The following is a 16,060-nucleotide window of genomic DNA, read 5'->3' on the forward strand; positions in this document are numbered from 1 at the left end:
GGATAAAAAGAGCTCTTGGAACACGAGACCACCACAGAGGAATGCTAGCAGAGAAGTTATAAAAGAAAACCGACAAGTGACCAACTGCTAGGACTAGACAATATTCACTCAGATGATCTAGAAGAACTCAGGGATGAACACAGCTGAGCCATTAGCTACAGCATTCTTGTTCAAACTGCCTCAGTGCCAGAAGAATGGAATACGCCAAATGGACTCTGGAGGACAGCAGACATGGCAGTAACTCTGAAGTTTACAAAAGGCAAATTCAAATCGGTAGCTGTGTTTAAAGCAAAAAGCAAATATATTGGCAAGAGTCATCATTGCTTTTGTAAAAGTAAGTTGTGCTTCATTCGATTTCTTTCAACAAGCCAAGAAAGATCCAGTTCATAAAGTCCACTGTTTGAATGTCAAAAAGATATTTAAAGAACGGCAGGATGCAGTAGGGCATATAGGAATATGTTGATAAAAATTGACAAAACAAAGGAAACAGGTTCAAAAAAAGAACAGCTAGTCTTCAAAGTGGAGGGAAATCACCAACTGAATCCCACTATATTATAAACGTATTTAATAACGACTGGAGAGTGGAAGTGGTGTCAAGTTTTGCTGATAGCTCTAAGTAATTCAAGGTAGTAAAAACAACAATCAAACATGAAAAATGTTAATACAGTAACCAGGAGATAAAACAAGAAGTGAAATTCATAAAGAACTGCAAATCTTTGTCCAAATTGCGATCCATGACACCTAGGTAGAACCAAGGAAGCATCCCTATATAATTGCACTGTTCTTACACTTGTCCCTAAGCATGTATTATTCATCTCTGTTAGAAACAGAATACTGAGTTTGATGGACTTTTGGTCTAATCCAGTACAGATGCTCTTGAGTCTCAGCAACTTATTAATCTGTGAAACAAAAGAACATTATTAATATAAATGAATTTTTAAAAAGGCATGGAATTTCCAACTGGATTGTGTTAACATCCTCAATGATTTTGGATTTTGAATGCTCTAAACAAAGTCCTACTGCAAAATTGTTTCCTATTCCAGAAAACTGGCAGAACCCATGGCTCTATAACAACCTAATAACAAAGAGACTAATAGCAAGACTTAGCTAGCTAGTGAGCTAAATCATTGCAAACCTCCCCCCCAAAACAATAACCCAAATCACTCTGTCAGCCTTACAATTATGGATTTCACACACACACAAAAAAGTTAATATTCACTGCCACAGCAAAAGGTAAGTTCAGAAAGGAATGTCTGTTCCCAGTCTAGCAGAAGACAGATCACAGCAGAAGCATACAATGCTACTCTCCCTTCTTCTAATTACCCAGTTTCTTCATGCCTATGCTGTTTCACTTCAGCCATTAAAGTAGCAGGGCCAAATTATAAAGTGGTTACAGGAATTGTGTCTTTGGCTCCTCCTGGCAGAGGTTTTTTTAGGTTTCCAGGGTTTACAAATGCTAAAATAACAAGAGTTCCAAAGCATGTTCTGCTAAGCTCTCCAGAGCCATGGAGAGTAGCTTCATTAAGCTCATTGATGATCTCTGGTGAAATAACCAGCTGTAACAGCACTTACAACAGGAGGTAAAAAGTTTTTAAAACAAAGGAAAGTTTATCATTCCAAGAAGTGAAAAATAAGTAGATGTGTTAAATATGTACAAGGAGAGAAAAAAAGGATATAAAAAGTTAAAATCTCATACAGCTAATACTGTAAAACACTGTGCAGAAAAGACTCATATCTTCGTGACACTCCTGGATATATTTTTCAAATTACTCTTCGTATGTAAATGAAACATAGCATAGATTATAAAATGTGGAAGAGTCTTAACAAGGTACTGCTAAACACTAAGCATTAATTATAAAGTAATAAACTTCATTAGCATCTGAAAAACGAGAACAGATTTTTTTTTTTTTAAATATGAAATAGCTATGGTAATAAATCTATTTTATTTCCATATTCAATATGATTTGAAAAGCCCAATAATATGTTGATACTTACGAGGTTTAATTCTTCACATAGTTTGGCTCATAATTTGCCAAAAATGTTATCTAAAAACAGTCATGATGATAACATCACCTCTCGTTTCATCAGAAAAGTCTACAGGAGAGAATAGTTCTAAAATAAATTTTCTTTTAAGCTCCTTCAGAAACAATATTATTGTATCTTTGATAGCTCTTAAGACATATTTCTGTTTTGATTTAAAATTGAGATATAACAAAAAAAGATGTCTCAGCATTCCAGTGCAAGTTTTCATTCTTTCTCCTCCCACTGCTTAATAAAGCATAGTGAAGGAGAAACCACAATTTTTCACTCCTCCTTTAATAATCAGACAATACTTTATCCAAACACTTCCCAGAGCACTGGGAAAATGTTATAATGTTCAAACAGAAAAAAGAACTTCTCATTTCAGTATCCTTTAACTCACATGAGACAATGAATCCTAAAAATTGCCACCTCAGGAATATGAGAAATTTAATTTTCCAGTTTGGGACTTGTCAACATATTGCAGCAGAACAAAACCGATTAATCCTCCAATGAGTTAAAAAAAAAAAAAAAAAAAAATTCTTCCGTGCTCAGCACTATGTTGAGTTTACAATACCTCAAAATAAAAAGTGTTTAGAAACGAAAGTCAAAGTTTTTTCTTCCTTCTGCCGACAGATGGTGCTAAAACGCCTAACCTGCCCAATGCAAAGGGCAGCATTCCTTCAAAAACCCACATTTGAAAGAGAGTTAAGCCCATTCATAAGTAAATGTGTAAAATCTTTGTTTTCTGTGAGGGTATATCCAACTTCCTTTGTGTTGTCACTTTACATTTTTGCAATCTTACTATATATAGGCTATAACTTTTGGTTACATTACTGCAGGATACCTACAACTTGCTTTATCTATTATCTTCGTATGTTCTATAGAGATTCATTGCTGATAACCCACACTACTAGACAGGATACCCGTTGAAAGCATTCCAGGATCTTTTGTTCTAATAAATAAGGTCATTGCCGTTAAGTGTGTTGAATAACACTTCATATAAAAGGATGTTGTAAGAGCCACAGAAAGATTATTTGCTGCATGAGTTCTATAACAAAGCAGCTTTTATTAAAAACACTGGAAAAGAAGATGGAGAATAGGGACCCAGTCAAGGATTAAAACTTTCTTTCCCACAGTAACTGTTTGTTACGTATAAAAGTAACAATCATTTACAGAAAATACAAAGACACCAAATACTTCTTCTTAACTCCTTCAAGGGCTCTCATTCTCTCTGACTTACAGGCATTCTGCCACAATTGATTTGCAGTACTTTTTAGTTACTTTCTCTGATATAAATAACATCTTCTAACATTTAAGCTTAGTACATCAAAGGGAAAAGGTGCAGAATACACAAGATTAACAATCAACAGAACCACTGAATTTTGTTTTCTGCCAAGGAAACAAAAAGCAAATAGCTATATCCAAGCCACTACTGGAACGTGCCTAGCCTTGCATCTTACCTCTGTCAGGGCAATACTGGTATTAACACTAAGATTCATTTCTCAGCATGAGCCATGAAGTAAAACATTCAGTTTATCACACACAGCCTGTAAATTGATACTGAATAAGAATTACAACTGTGAGAAGTCCAAGTCTTTTGCATGAAAAAACGTAACTGAACAGAAAAGGGCAACAAATTTTATAGTAGCTGGAAATGCTAGGTTTAATTATTGAAGAGAAATCATGCAGAGAAGTTAGCTGCCTAGCATGATTTATAACAAATGCAAAGGGAAACTCATGAGAAATTCTCAGTTAATCAGCAGAAACAGCCAATAACAAGAATGCCAGCACATTATACTTCTACGATGATGAGAATTTGAACAAATAAGACCAAAAATTCAAGGGAATGACACCACATAATCTTTAAAAAAGACACTCTGAAGAGGCAGGTTAGTTTGTAAATTACAGTAGCAGTTATATTTTACTGAAAAAATTACCGAAGTGTCTGTTTGCCTCAGAGACTCAGAATGAAGAATCCTTGTCCATCCATTCTAGAAAGTTTTCTGAAAATTATTGTGTTGCACTGTCCATTGTTCCTCTACACACACTCCTGATGTGCAACATTACGAATGGGTGTGTATAGTACCTTTTTCCTCATTTTTCCACTCCTTCACGTGAATCTTGCAGACAAAAAAACCCCATGTTGCTGCAAGAATATTCATCAAAAATACTTTACACAAGCATTGAGATATGGTATCACAGATTTTGGCCAAAATTCAGTAGTGCCATCCGATAGCAAAGTAAACCTTCACTAGAAAGACGAAACACTGTCATGCTTGAATGGTCCAGTCCTAAAACACTTGCAAATTTACCTATTTAGAATTCTATAAATATGTATGTTCACACACAAATACATGAAGAGATTTATATAAGACAGGATGCATATCCAAGGCAATGGGAACTCCTGTCATAGATTATAAAATAAAGTCAATTAGAGTACAAAATTCCCTCCCCCTTCTCACACCAAATCCAATTATTCTCCTAGACCCAACTCTGCAGCAGTCTGCACACATAATCTAAGACACAGTGCGAATCGCCGCATTTTTCAAGGTCTTTTCTAGAAAGTAGTCTAGGTGGTAGCATGAAACTAGTTGTTGGAATTCAGGCACAAAGAGGTTCCTCTTCAGGATTTTCAACTCTACTAAACACTCAGGGTGAGATTTTGAAAAATGCCTAAGTGACCTGTGCGTATAAATCCCAGGGATGCTGGGCAAAAATAAGGTTATGAGAGTTATAAGTTATGTGAGGAATGCTCACATCCACATTCACTGTGAAAACTTGTACCACTGCCACCTCACTAGAGAAATGAGTGGAATATTGCATCATCGAGCTTCTTTGAGGCTTAATCACATTGTAAAATGTGTAAGTATGTCTCAGGTCTCCCTGTGACCTCCCCATATGTCTACATCTACGGATGTAACTACTTCTAGAGGTAGCAGCAAAAATATAGGTGAAGAAAGGATCAGAAAAAAAACCAAAACAGGTTCACCTTTGTGTTCAGCCACAGAAAAACCTCTCACAACCAGTCCTTCACCTCCATAGCAATTTTTTCCTGTCTTTTTTACAATATCAGCTTAGAAGAAAGACAGCATAACTCGTTTGCTATTTGCTCATAATTAGTTATGTTGCTTATGTTCTCTCCTGTTAAAAAAAAAGGAGTGGCCAGGCACCAAAGAGGAAAACTTCTTTGTTGTTGTCCAGGCTGTTGAGTTGTAAGGTAGAGCCCGCTAGAGAGGGTGGAAGTTTGGATCTTACATGAGGGAAGCTGAGCATCTCCAGTCTGAAGAAGCTTCTGGAGTGCAGGACTGCAGGGGCAAAGGAGGGGTTTGCAATAGAAATGGAGACAGAGACTTCTGACAAAAAGGAATCATAGAATCACAAAGGTTGGAAAAGACCTCTAAGATCATGAAGTCCAACCATCAACCAACACCAGCATGTCTGCTAAACTATGTCCTGAAGTGCTGCCTCTACAGGTTTTTTGAACGCCTCCATGGATGGGGACTTCATCACTTCCCCGAGCAGCCTGTTCCAATGCCTGACCACTCTTTCAGTAAAGACATTTTTCTTAATATGCAGTCTAAAACCACCCTGATGCAACTTGAGGCCATTGCCTCTCATCCTATCGCTAGTTACTTGGGAGAAGAGACCAACACCCGCCTCACTACAACCTCCTTTCAGGTAGTTGTAGAGAGCAATAAGGTCCCCCCCTCAGTCTCCTCTTCTCAAGACTGAACAGCCCCAGTTCCCTCAGCTGCTCCTCATAGGACTTGTTCTCTAGGCCCTTCACCAGCTTCGTTGCCCTTCTCTGGACACGCTGCAGCACCTCTGTTTTTCCTGCAGTGAGGGGCCCAAAAGTGAACACAGTACTCGAGATGCAGCCTCACCAGTGCCAAGCACAGGGGCATAATCACTCCCCTACTCCTGCTGACCACACTATTCCTGATACAAGCCAGGATGCCATTGGCCTTCTTGGCCACCTGGGCACACTGCTGGTTCATGTTCAGCTGGCTGTCAACCAGCACCCCCAGGTCCGTTTCTTCCCCAGGAAGAAACAGGAAAAATAGCCAAGCCAGAACGACACATGCCCTTCTTGCCACCAGACACAAAGTAGGGGACGTGCAGATTTCGCTGCCATTCAAGACACTTTATGTGAAGTTTCTGAAAGAGAGATAATTGCCTTGAGGAGACACAATGAGGAGAGAAAAGGTTTATCTTCAAATCCTTTTAATTTAAATCTATCTCACCCAGGCACTCAGAGTTTCCTGCATATCTGAAGTTACAGCACAAGCTGGAACAGTATGCAAAAAACCCCACCTGTGCTTTAGAGACTCTTCCTGTGCTTTTGGTCATCCTACTTAATGGAAAAAGTATAGACACTTTCCTCCCTATGTTCTGTCCAATGCAGGGTCCCACCACATGGAGAAATTGCAAAGAAAGGCCCAATCAGACCTTTTGTGGCAAAGTGAACATGTGTCACATTCACTGCTGCTTCTCATCTCCTTCTGGCTGTGAAAGAACTGATAGCTGTACATTTCTCAATCCATTTCTGGAAGGAAAACATCTGTCCTGTACTTGTAATGAATTAAGAATGAAATAGGAGTGGTACCTCCCCCTCTGGACCCTGTGCAACTTCTACAAAGTCACATAACAAATTCTTTCTTGCATCACATTTCTAAAGTGCAGTTGCCTTTCCTAGTATTACCCATTTTCCTAGGATTTTCCTTCCTCTTACAATGACCATCTTTATTCTTTTTATAACCAAATACTATGTGATAATATATAACTACAGAACTTTGTTATGAAGCTTGTCTAAATTTCCCATTGCTTTCTACAGCCTCTACGTGCCCCAGACAGCAGACATCAGTTTTAAATTATAAAAAGATACTCTGCCTTTTATTAAAAAAAAAGAGTGTTCTACAGAAAATTTTGTAACACCAGATTGCCGTATCACTGTGGTGCAAAGCTGTCCAAAATCTGACACACATATTGCAAGGCTCATCTTTGTCATGACTTTTTAGAAATGGGAGTATCAAAACCAGGTAGCAGTAAACATACTACATATCTTTAAAAATAAATTCAGGGGCTGGATTTTTGCTGACCCAATGTTACCATGGAATATTTCATATGTGATCTGAAACACCAGAAATGCAAGCCTGAAAAAAATGTTAAAAATGCGTAACAGTTCTTGCTGCATTTCTCATCTGCCTCTGGATCTTTATCCCTCACTCAACCAGACTCATCTCCTTTCTCCCCATAGCCCAGGTGCCAAAGCTTGCTTCTGATCTGAACCACACATGCTCATCCCAACCATCTGAAAAAAAGTTTCAGCTTTGCAACTAGTAATTGCCACAATCACAAAACGCTTTTAAATGTAATCAAAACCACATTTGCCTATACCATTCTTCAGGGCTAAATGTTATAGGATCGCACTATTTTCCAAGAAATTGTTTAATCATTCTGTTGTACACAGGATCTGCTCATTTTCTTCAACTATCACAACAGGGAAATTCCTTGTGTTAGGACATTATAGGTACAAAATATTTACATCAAATTTTAAAAGGAACTGGAAAAATTCACAGCAGAAACATCACAACACTATTTATTAAAGATACGACCTCTGGTAAGGGAAGTCTCTGAGTTGCAGATCTCTATATGATAAGACAGAATTTATGAAAGTATAACCTATCTGCTTCCTTGTACAACTGGTCTTTTCTGGACATATTCTGGCCACGGCAGATGGGATATTGCATTCAATGGACTGACCAAGCAGAGTCTCCCTCATGACTGGAAGAATACCATCTTCATTCCAACTCATTTCTTGAGAATAGATGGAAGATGAAGCAGCGAATCAAGAAAACGGGTGCATGCAGGTGACCAAACCACACCAGCCAGGCTAGCCAAAACAATCTTTAGCTTAGGGCTCATCATCTGCTACTCTGCTTCCTTACAGCTCCTCAAGCTGGATAAATGAACCAGGCTGTATCAATTGTTTTGAAATTCCTTTTTCTCTTATTTGTGAGTCCTTCCTGTCACATACCTGTAAGTGTGTCATGACATGAGTGTTAGTACCAAAACACAGGCATCAACATCGACACCCATTCATACAACAGGAACACACCTACCAATTGCAACACACAGCATGCCAGCAGTCCAACACAGCACAGATCCATTCCCATTAAGTGATGGAATGACTCCAGTCTAGTAAAGCAACAGATCCATTTCTGGGCATGACAGAACAACATCCAGTTTTCTGTTGCCTGGAGCACCACTTTAAAAGGCTATGAGGAACACCAGGGTTAAAAAGTACTACTGTGCTAAAACAAGTCAAGCACACTTGACAGGACATGTGAAAACCAGACCATGCTGTGGGCGGATGGAACACAGTACACAGGAATTTCTCATTGCTGATGTGATACCTGCACTTCCGAATGGATGTGACTAGCGGTTCCCACTTCCACAAAAGAAACATAGCACTGACTGAAGGATGCCACAGACATCAGTAACCCTAACTTCATGAGATACCATGTTCGTTATTTAAGCATTTGGTAGAATCTAATATTTGTACATCCTCAGTTTGCACACCTGCAGAACGGATGCTAGGTCTAAGTTTTTCCAACATAGTAACAAAACTCAACTTGATAAACAGACTGCTATTTTAGTACACTAGTTTCTGTTTAAGTTCAACCTGATGAGTTAAACCCCTTGAACCATCATACTGAGATAGCACAGATTCAAAACAGGATCCACTTAAAAAGTCTCAGCCAACTCTTATCCTAGAGACTTGTCACAGCAAAACTCAGAGCTAAATTAAAAACGTAAGTTGATGCCAGCGTAAATTTCTTCCAGACATCATAAAAGGTGTCTTGAGACTGAAATAAGGTTAAGAGTGAAGTTGTCACTGAACAACCGTATTCATAGATAGCCTGTATTTACATGACAGAACCCTTCACACAGATTTCCCACATACACGCACACCTTCGTGAATAGTTTGCATCTGAAGAATAAAAGTGGGCTGTTCATCAAATCAATAATGCCATGTCACACATGGAGATTTTGCATAAATCCAGAGCAAAAGATGTCAAGCATGTCCCACTCCAATGATTATCAGGCAACAAAGTAAAAAGATGCACTTTTCATCTCCACAGGACTGTCGTCAAAACCTTTAGGTAATAAATGAAACATGCCTGCTATTTCACCATTGCAAAATGGTACTGTAGATGTCTTACAACATCTCTGTTTGCAGGAGGGGGTAACCAGCTCTAGATGAAGTGCAGATATGTTATTAAACAATGCACAGTTTGAATCCTGGGGCCAACACAGATGACCTTTAGAACATAAGCACTGTGTAAGACAAATATGCTTTCATCTTTGGGGGGTATTTTTTCAAGTAAAGATTTAAGAGAAAAACAGTTTAGAAATACGTTATGCACAAATGTGCCTGCAGTCTCTTAATGCTTCATTTTAAAAACAAAACCACAAGTAGTATCACATGTTAGAAGAAAGACTAAGTACTCTTTAAGCAGAATATTAGTGAATTTAGTGATATATATAGCTTTGATTTCATTTAAACAACCCAATAACTGAAGCACAGAGAAAGGAGATATGTGATGTAACTGAGATCCAAAATTGGAGGTATGACTAAAGTGATTCATAAAAAAGGCTTGTATTTTTATTACAAGCCTACAAAAACAAAGACCATTATTTCACTTTGAAATCCTTTAAGTGGGATGAAAATACAAAAATAGAACAAAACCACACTGAGGCATGTGTGAGCATGAGCATAAGGAAAATGGTTTTAGAGATAGATTAAGTGAAATAGCAAATGATACAAAAAGAAAAAAAGGTAATTTCTTGTTTTGCACTTAACAGGCTGTTATCATTTATCTTCAGTAACGTTTTTTCAGAGTTATATCTTGACTATGACACTAAGCAGCTTTAACACATACGGTGATATTTGCTTCATGGTAAAGAGCAGCACTGGTATGATAAAATTCCTTCCTCCACAAACTATGGTTTGCAGATTATGAGAAAATCTCAGCTGCTCTGCACAGCCTGTTTTTCCATCAAAGTTAGTGGGAAACTATCAAAACACCCTACGAATGCAAAGCGCTTTTCAGGATGGAACCTCCTGTGCCCAAAAAGCCTGTATCATACATTGGAATCCTCAGACACAGTGGGGCTTGTTATGTTTTGGTGTTCTGGGCTTTTTAAAAGAAATTTCATTTCTTACCTCAAATTCAGCATGGCGGTTAATATCCTCTGCTCTCTGTCTGCTCAAGATAAATTCTGCTTCATTAGCAACTCTTACCAAGTGGTCCTTCATTGTTTGACTCAGCAACCTGAGAACAGAGAATATTTAAGAACTGCCTTGAGAGAACGAAGTCCTCAAATAAAAATCAGTAAATACAGTATAGATACAAATATTTTGAGCTCTGTTCTGTAACTGACTTTATTGTGTTAAGAAAATGGTATAAATAAGGTTGAAGGGTAATCTTCTGGCAACTAATAAAATTGTATTTCAATAGTAAACCAAACTAAGTATTAAAGAAAGTGTAAACACTCTGGACAGTCATTTGTTTTACGTGAAATATAGATATGTAAGAAAATCTTTCACATACACACAACATAATATAAAGAAAAGTAAGCAGTTTATACATATAAAATAAAAAAAAATGTGAATTGCACTGCAGCTATTTTTTTCTCCAAATGTAAAACTGGAATTTTACAGTAAGTATATATTTAAGTAATATTTTCGGGATTATAAGACACCCTTAGTCTCACAAATTAAATGCTAGGACATACATTGTTCCAGGTTACGTACAGAATAAAGCTGTAATTCAATCTGAGATTCCTGAGGCCTTCATAAACCCTGAGTTTATGAATGGCAGCAGAGCTGGCAGATTGAATTACAGCCCAATTATTCTGTGAGTTCACATATTGTTAGTAAAAACCTTTAATTAGTTACACTGGGATTCATAAAGTTAAAACTGGCTATACAGGAACTACACTGTTTTAGAAGGTGCACATTTCCAGAGGATCACTCAGAGATACACAGATAAATCCGTTACATGCTCTACTGGTTAGTTTTTCAAAATATCTGTTATTATTAAAGCTTTTTTTTTTTTAAGGTTTTCAGTTGCTAATGTAGAAAAGAGTAGCAGAACATAAAATCACTTCTTTGCCTTGCACATATAAGCTAATGTACATTTCAACGAGTTCAGAGTCTAGTGAGAGCCCTTCTTTACAACCACAGAATTTATTATGCAGAATGCCTTCTAATGTATACAATGTTAATTTTATCCCCTAGAACTTGCTTATCTGAGCTAGGGCTCCACCTGTCTCTATGTTTGATAATATGATCATCAATGTTGTCTCTCTTCCTATGCTATTCACAGTTCCACACTTGCAGTAGGCTTGTAGGTCACAAGCCTACTCCAGTGAGAAGAAATCCAGAGGCAAAACACCACCTGAAGCTCTTTGCTCATTGCCTCTCTCTCTCACTACAAGGCTAGGAAAACAGCTAAATGAGGCTGAGGCCATGTGATCATGAACCAATTAAGTCAGTGGATTACTGTCTCCCCATGGATGAAGTCTTGAAAAAAATATGCACAATTCATTATTTGAAGCATGACTCCACCTTCTGTTTGAGGAGGCTTATACAGAAGCCACTGTTTCAGAACCACAATGCAATTTTTTTAATTTTTTCTATTTTTAGTCCCTTTTAGAACAGAAGCAGCTGTTAATCAACAAACATGCAATTTGGCCAATTTATCTGCATGCGTTAGTGACAAACTTTTACTTTCAAAAATTTGCAGAACCAACACTGTTGCAATAATGGAACTTCAATTTCATAACTTTTCACAGCTTCAAAAAACCAGGCAAAATAAAGTAGTTAAGAAGGCACTGCTCGCACGCTGAAAAAAGAAACCCCAAAGCTCTATCTCTAATAATTTACAATAATTTTCAACTAAAAATAAATCCCTACTAATAAATCAGCAACAAGAAACTTTGCACAACCTATTTCACAATCTGGGCAGATTCCAAGCATTTAATTCCCCTCTTTCTCCAAGATCCCCAGCAGCACATTCAAATCTGTCACATAAGCATTTAAATAAACATTTTCTTATTAAACTAAGAACTGTCTAAAAAAAATACGGGGATCGTAAATACTCATGTATTACGATATCATGTATCACGATTTACATTTAATACAGGTGGACAGTATTGCATTATTTTCATTGAGTTTGTCAATACCAATACCTTCTGCTAACCTGATTAGACTTTGAAAAATAATAGTCATCCTCTAAAAGGTCAACTTTTCATCTAACAGTAGTTATCCTCAAAAAGTCCCACATTTTTCATCTGTTCAAGAAAGCACCCTATATAATAATTGCTCTGACGATTTCCAACATGGATTTTCCTTTTTATCTACTAAATGTAACCAGTAAGCAGCCCAGTACGTAACTGACTGTGTGCTGGCACTCACTACGCATTTGCAGAAACGACAGACATGTTCCAAACAAAGCAAAGAACTACATTCCCTCACACGGGAACAATCTTCTCAAAATAGACTAGAAGTGTACATCATAAAAACAAACCTGACACCAAGCTGAGCGGGAGAGTTGATCTGCTCGAGGGTAGGAAGGCTGTACAGAGGGATCTGGACAGGCTGGATCAATGGGCCAAGGCCATTTATATGGGCCGAGGTTCAACAACGCCAAGTGCCGAGTCCTGCACTTCAGTCACAACAACCCCATGCAACGCTACAGGCTTGGGAAAAAGTGGCTGGAAAGCTGCCCGGTCGAAAAGGACCTTGGGGTGTTGGTTGACAGCCGGCTGAACATGAGCCAGCAGTGTGCCCAGGTGGCCAAGAAGGCCAACGGCATCCTGGCTTGTATCAGGAACAGTGTGGCCAGCAGGAGTAGGGAAACGATCATCCCCCTGTGCTTGGCACTGGTGACACCACACCTCGAGTACTGTGTTCAGTTTTGGGCCCTTCACTACAAGAAGGACACTGAGGTGCTGCAGTGTGTCCAGAGAAAGGCAACGAGGCTGGTGAGGGGTCTAGAGAACAAGTCTGATGAGAAGCGGCGGCTGTTTAGTTTGGAGAAGAGGAGGCTGAGGGGAGACCTTATCACTCTCTACAACTAACTGAAAGGAGGTTGTAGTGAGGCGGGTGCTGGTCTCTTCTCCCAAGTAGCAAGTGATAGGACAAGAGGAAACAGCCTCAAGTTGCACCAGGGGAGGTTTAGATTGGACATTAGGAAAAATTTCTTCACTTAAATATTTGTAAAGCATTGGAACAGGCTTCCCACGGAAGGGGTTGAGGCTCCATCCCTGGAGGTGTTTAAAAGACATATAGATGCAGAGCTTAGGAACATGGTTTAGTGATGGAATTGACAGTGTTAGGTTAATGGTTGGACTCGATGATCTTGAAGGTCTCCTCCTTTATATGATTAAACAGCTTCTGAGTATCAGAAAGAGCCCGGTGTCCTATGGATCAGTTGTCACTTTTGTCACCCTCACCCCTCCTCTTGCAAATTGCCAAATTCAGCAACTAAAGGTCTTCAGCAGGTGGGGATAAAAATTATTTACTAATACAAATGAGGCCACTCCCACACAGAAATGATCATGTATGTTTTCCCCAGAATAATTTAATTCCCTCTACCAAATCTGTATCTTCTGTTTGAGCTACAGCATAGCTTTCAGAAAGATACTCCAACTTTTTTTTTTTTTAAGATTTAAAGATATTTTACACCATGTCCCCTTATAAAGAAGTTTTCTAATACAGTAATTAGTGTCTATTTTAAAAAAAACAAAACACATCAAAAAAACACCACCCAAGAAAATCAACACCGCTATTTCTTGTCTGCATTTATCTTGTTTTTTATTCCAGCAACTAGATCACGTTAGTTCTTGTTCTGTTAAATAAAAAGTCTGTCCTCAACATCTCTTTACAAAGAATTTTTTCACAGCAAAAGGACAGCTTTTCATGTCTTTGACTAAACAAACAGATCATTTGAATTTTTTGTCTTTTCTAAAGTATGCACACCCAAGCTGAAAGAAAAACTGAAGTCTAGATTTTATTCTTGCCTATGCTTCATAATGTCTGTATGCAGACCCATGGACCACGTTCGGTTACACTACTATCTCACATATATGTTTATTTTTTTCAGTGTTGTTAAACACCAAAATGCTGTTGGATGTGGTGATTTACACTCCTTCTCTGATGGATTCCCTTCTGGTTTAGTTTTATTTACGACAAGTTATTAAGTTGTTTTTTTCCCTGATCTTTAACATGAGAAGAGTGTGGGTGGAGCATGGACTGACATGTTCTGTAGAAGTTACACAAAGACCTATGGGAGTAAAGACTCTGGACATCAGGTCTACTCTTCTGCTTTCAGTGCGCACCACATTCAAGGTCTCAGACTTTTCTTCCTTTGTCTAAGCACTTTCTTTCTGGACTAAAATATTTAAAAACATGCGATTAACTTTGAAAAGACAAACAGCCTAGCAAAAACGAGTGAGGGGATGGATCCCAGGCTAGAAGTTAAATATATACTGGCATGCTTTGCTGGGTCAGGAATGAAGTGCTAAACCACTGAGAGAAGAAGTTCCAGCCAAATACACTAGATAGTCTGATTTTTATTGTTATACTGGAACAGAAACCTATGAGACACAACGCAAGAAAGCTTACTCTGATTTCTGGCTGCTGAATGCTTAGATGATCAAGTAGAAAGTCAAGTTTCTCCTTACAACAAGCAAAAAGGAGAAGGCACAAGCAGGGAAGAAATAGAACAGAAAAATACGTGCAAGCAGAGAAAGTGAGAGATGGATAAATTCTGGATTAGCATTACTGATGTCCAACAATTATCAATTTTAGTCAAAATATGGAAAAAGATTTACAGGTGACATTTACAACTGCTGCTTACCCATAAAATCTCTCAAAGTACTTCAGGGAGAGATTACGTGTGTTCCAGACACTACCACAATGGAGAACTCCGAGATAGCTAAGAAAGGTAAGCTTTACTACTTGCACTCTTAATAAACCTAGCATGTCAGAGATTCTCTTACTTCAAAAGGAGATACGTTCTACATGGATACACATCTTTTATGGGATCTGACTGCTTAATGTGATAAGTGTTGGAATTACTGCTGCAAGGTAGTTTTACAATTGCTTTGTGGAACACAGATACATTATCCAATCATCAAAAAATACAGACAAGTCCATAAGGTCCTAAAGACTGAAGTTTCAACACATTTACCCCCTTAAACAGAAGGGAGAAAAAAACCCAACCGAAAATCATGCAGACTCATCAAAATGCTGATTTGGACATGCAATAGCATAAAACCTAACAGCACTCTGAAAGGTCAGTTAGGAGCCGGCACACCAATCCAATCTTTTCTATCCAGGATAGCCATTTTGGATGTGTCAGAGCCTAGTGAAAACTGAGGTTGTGTTCACATTCTGAGAGAGCCTGCATGGTCGTGTGACAGATGATTTGTGAAAATTATCATTCAGATAGCAGTAGTACAATATATGTACACACAGAGTGCAGTATAAATACCTTTTTTGCTACTGTTGCATTAATTTATTTTTTTAAAAGAAGATGTTACTAAAAACTTTCTACATAAAAAAAAACATTTAAGAATACCCAGGCACTCAAAAGTTATTTATGATTTTGCTTTTTTCATAGACCCAGCAAATTAATGACAGATTTTCACAAGTAAAACCCACCTTTGTCACACACATACCCTTCAAGTTACTAGCATCTCCAATAATAAAAGCTTACATTAATTTTGAATCATTAAGACATAGTTCTCCCCCAAAAAGCTTCTGCTTACTCATTCATTTGCAGCAAAGATTATGTATTTCCAGTTACACAAAAACAATACAATTTAAATCCATGCATAGATGATCAAACAAAACTCAGTGAAATAAACTGTTTTAAAAATGGTTGCGTATGTAACACTACACACACGCACCAAAAAAAAAAAATTAAAAAAAAAAATCACATAGTGTCAAGAGCCCCAGCTC

The 16,060-nt window shown here is 38.0% G+C and overlaps 1 protein-coding gene across 5 annotated transcripts in view; it reads right to left on the bottom strand.

Moving 5' to 3' along the window:
* LRBA (LPS responsive beige-like anchor protein) overlaps positions 1 to 16,060 on the bottom strand; it is a 423,407-nt gene that overhangs the window by 257,319 nt on the left and 150,028 nt on the right. For all 5 annotated transcript variants that reach the window (XM_075421117.1, XM_075421115.1, XM_075421113.1 and 2 more), the window contains one exon: positions 10,253 to 10,361. In XM_075421117.1, the coding sequence (XP_075277232.1) occupies positions 10,253 to 10,361 (109 nt within the window). The remainder of the gene's footprint in view (positions 1 to 10,252; positions 10,362 to 16,060) is intronic.

This window comes from Opisthocomus hoazin, chromosome 5 (genome assembly GCF_030867145.1).
Source record: "Opisthocomus hoazin isolate bOpiHoa1 chromosome 5, bOpiHoa1.hap1, whole genome shotgun sequence".
In the NCBI taxonomy this organism is placed as follows: domain Eukaryota; kingdom Metazoa; phylum Chordata; class Aves; order Opisthocomiformes; family Opisthocomidae; genus Opisthocomus; species Opisthocomus hoazin.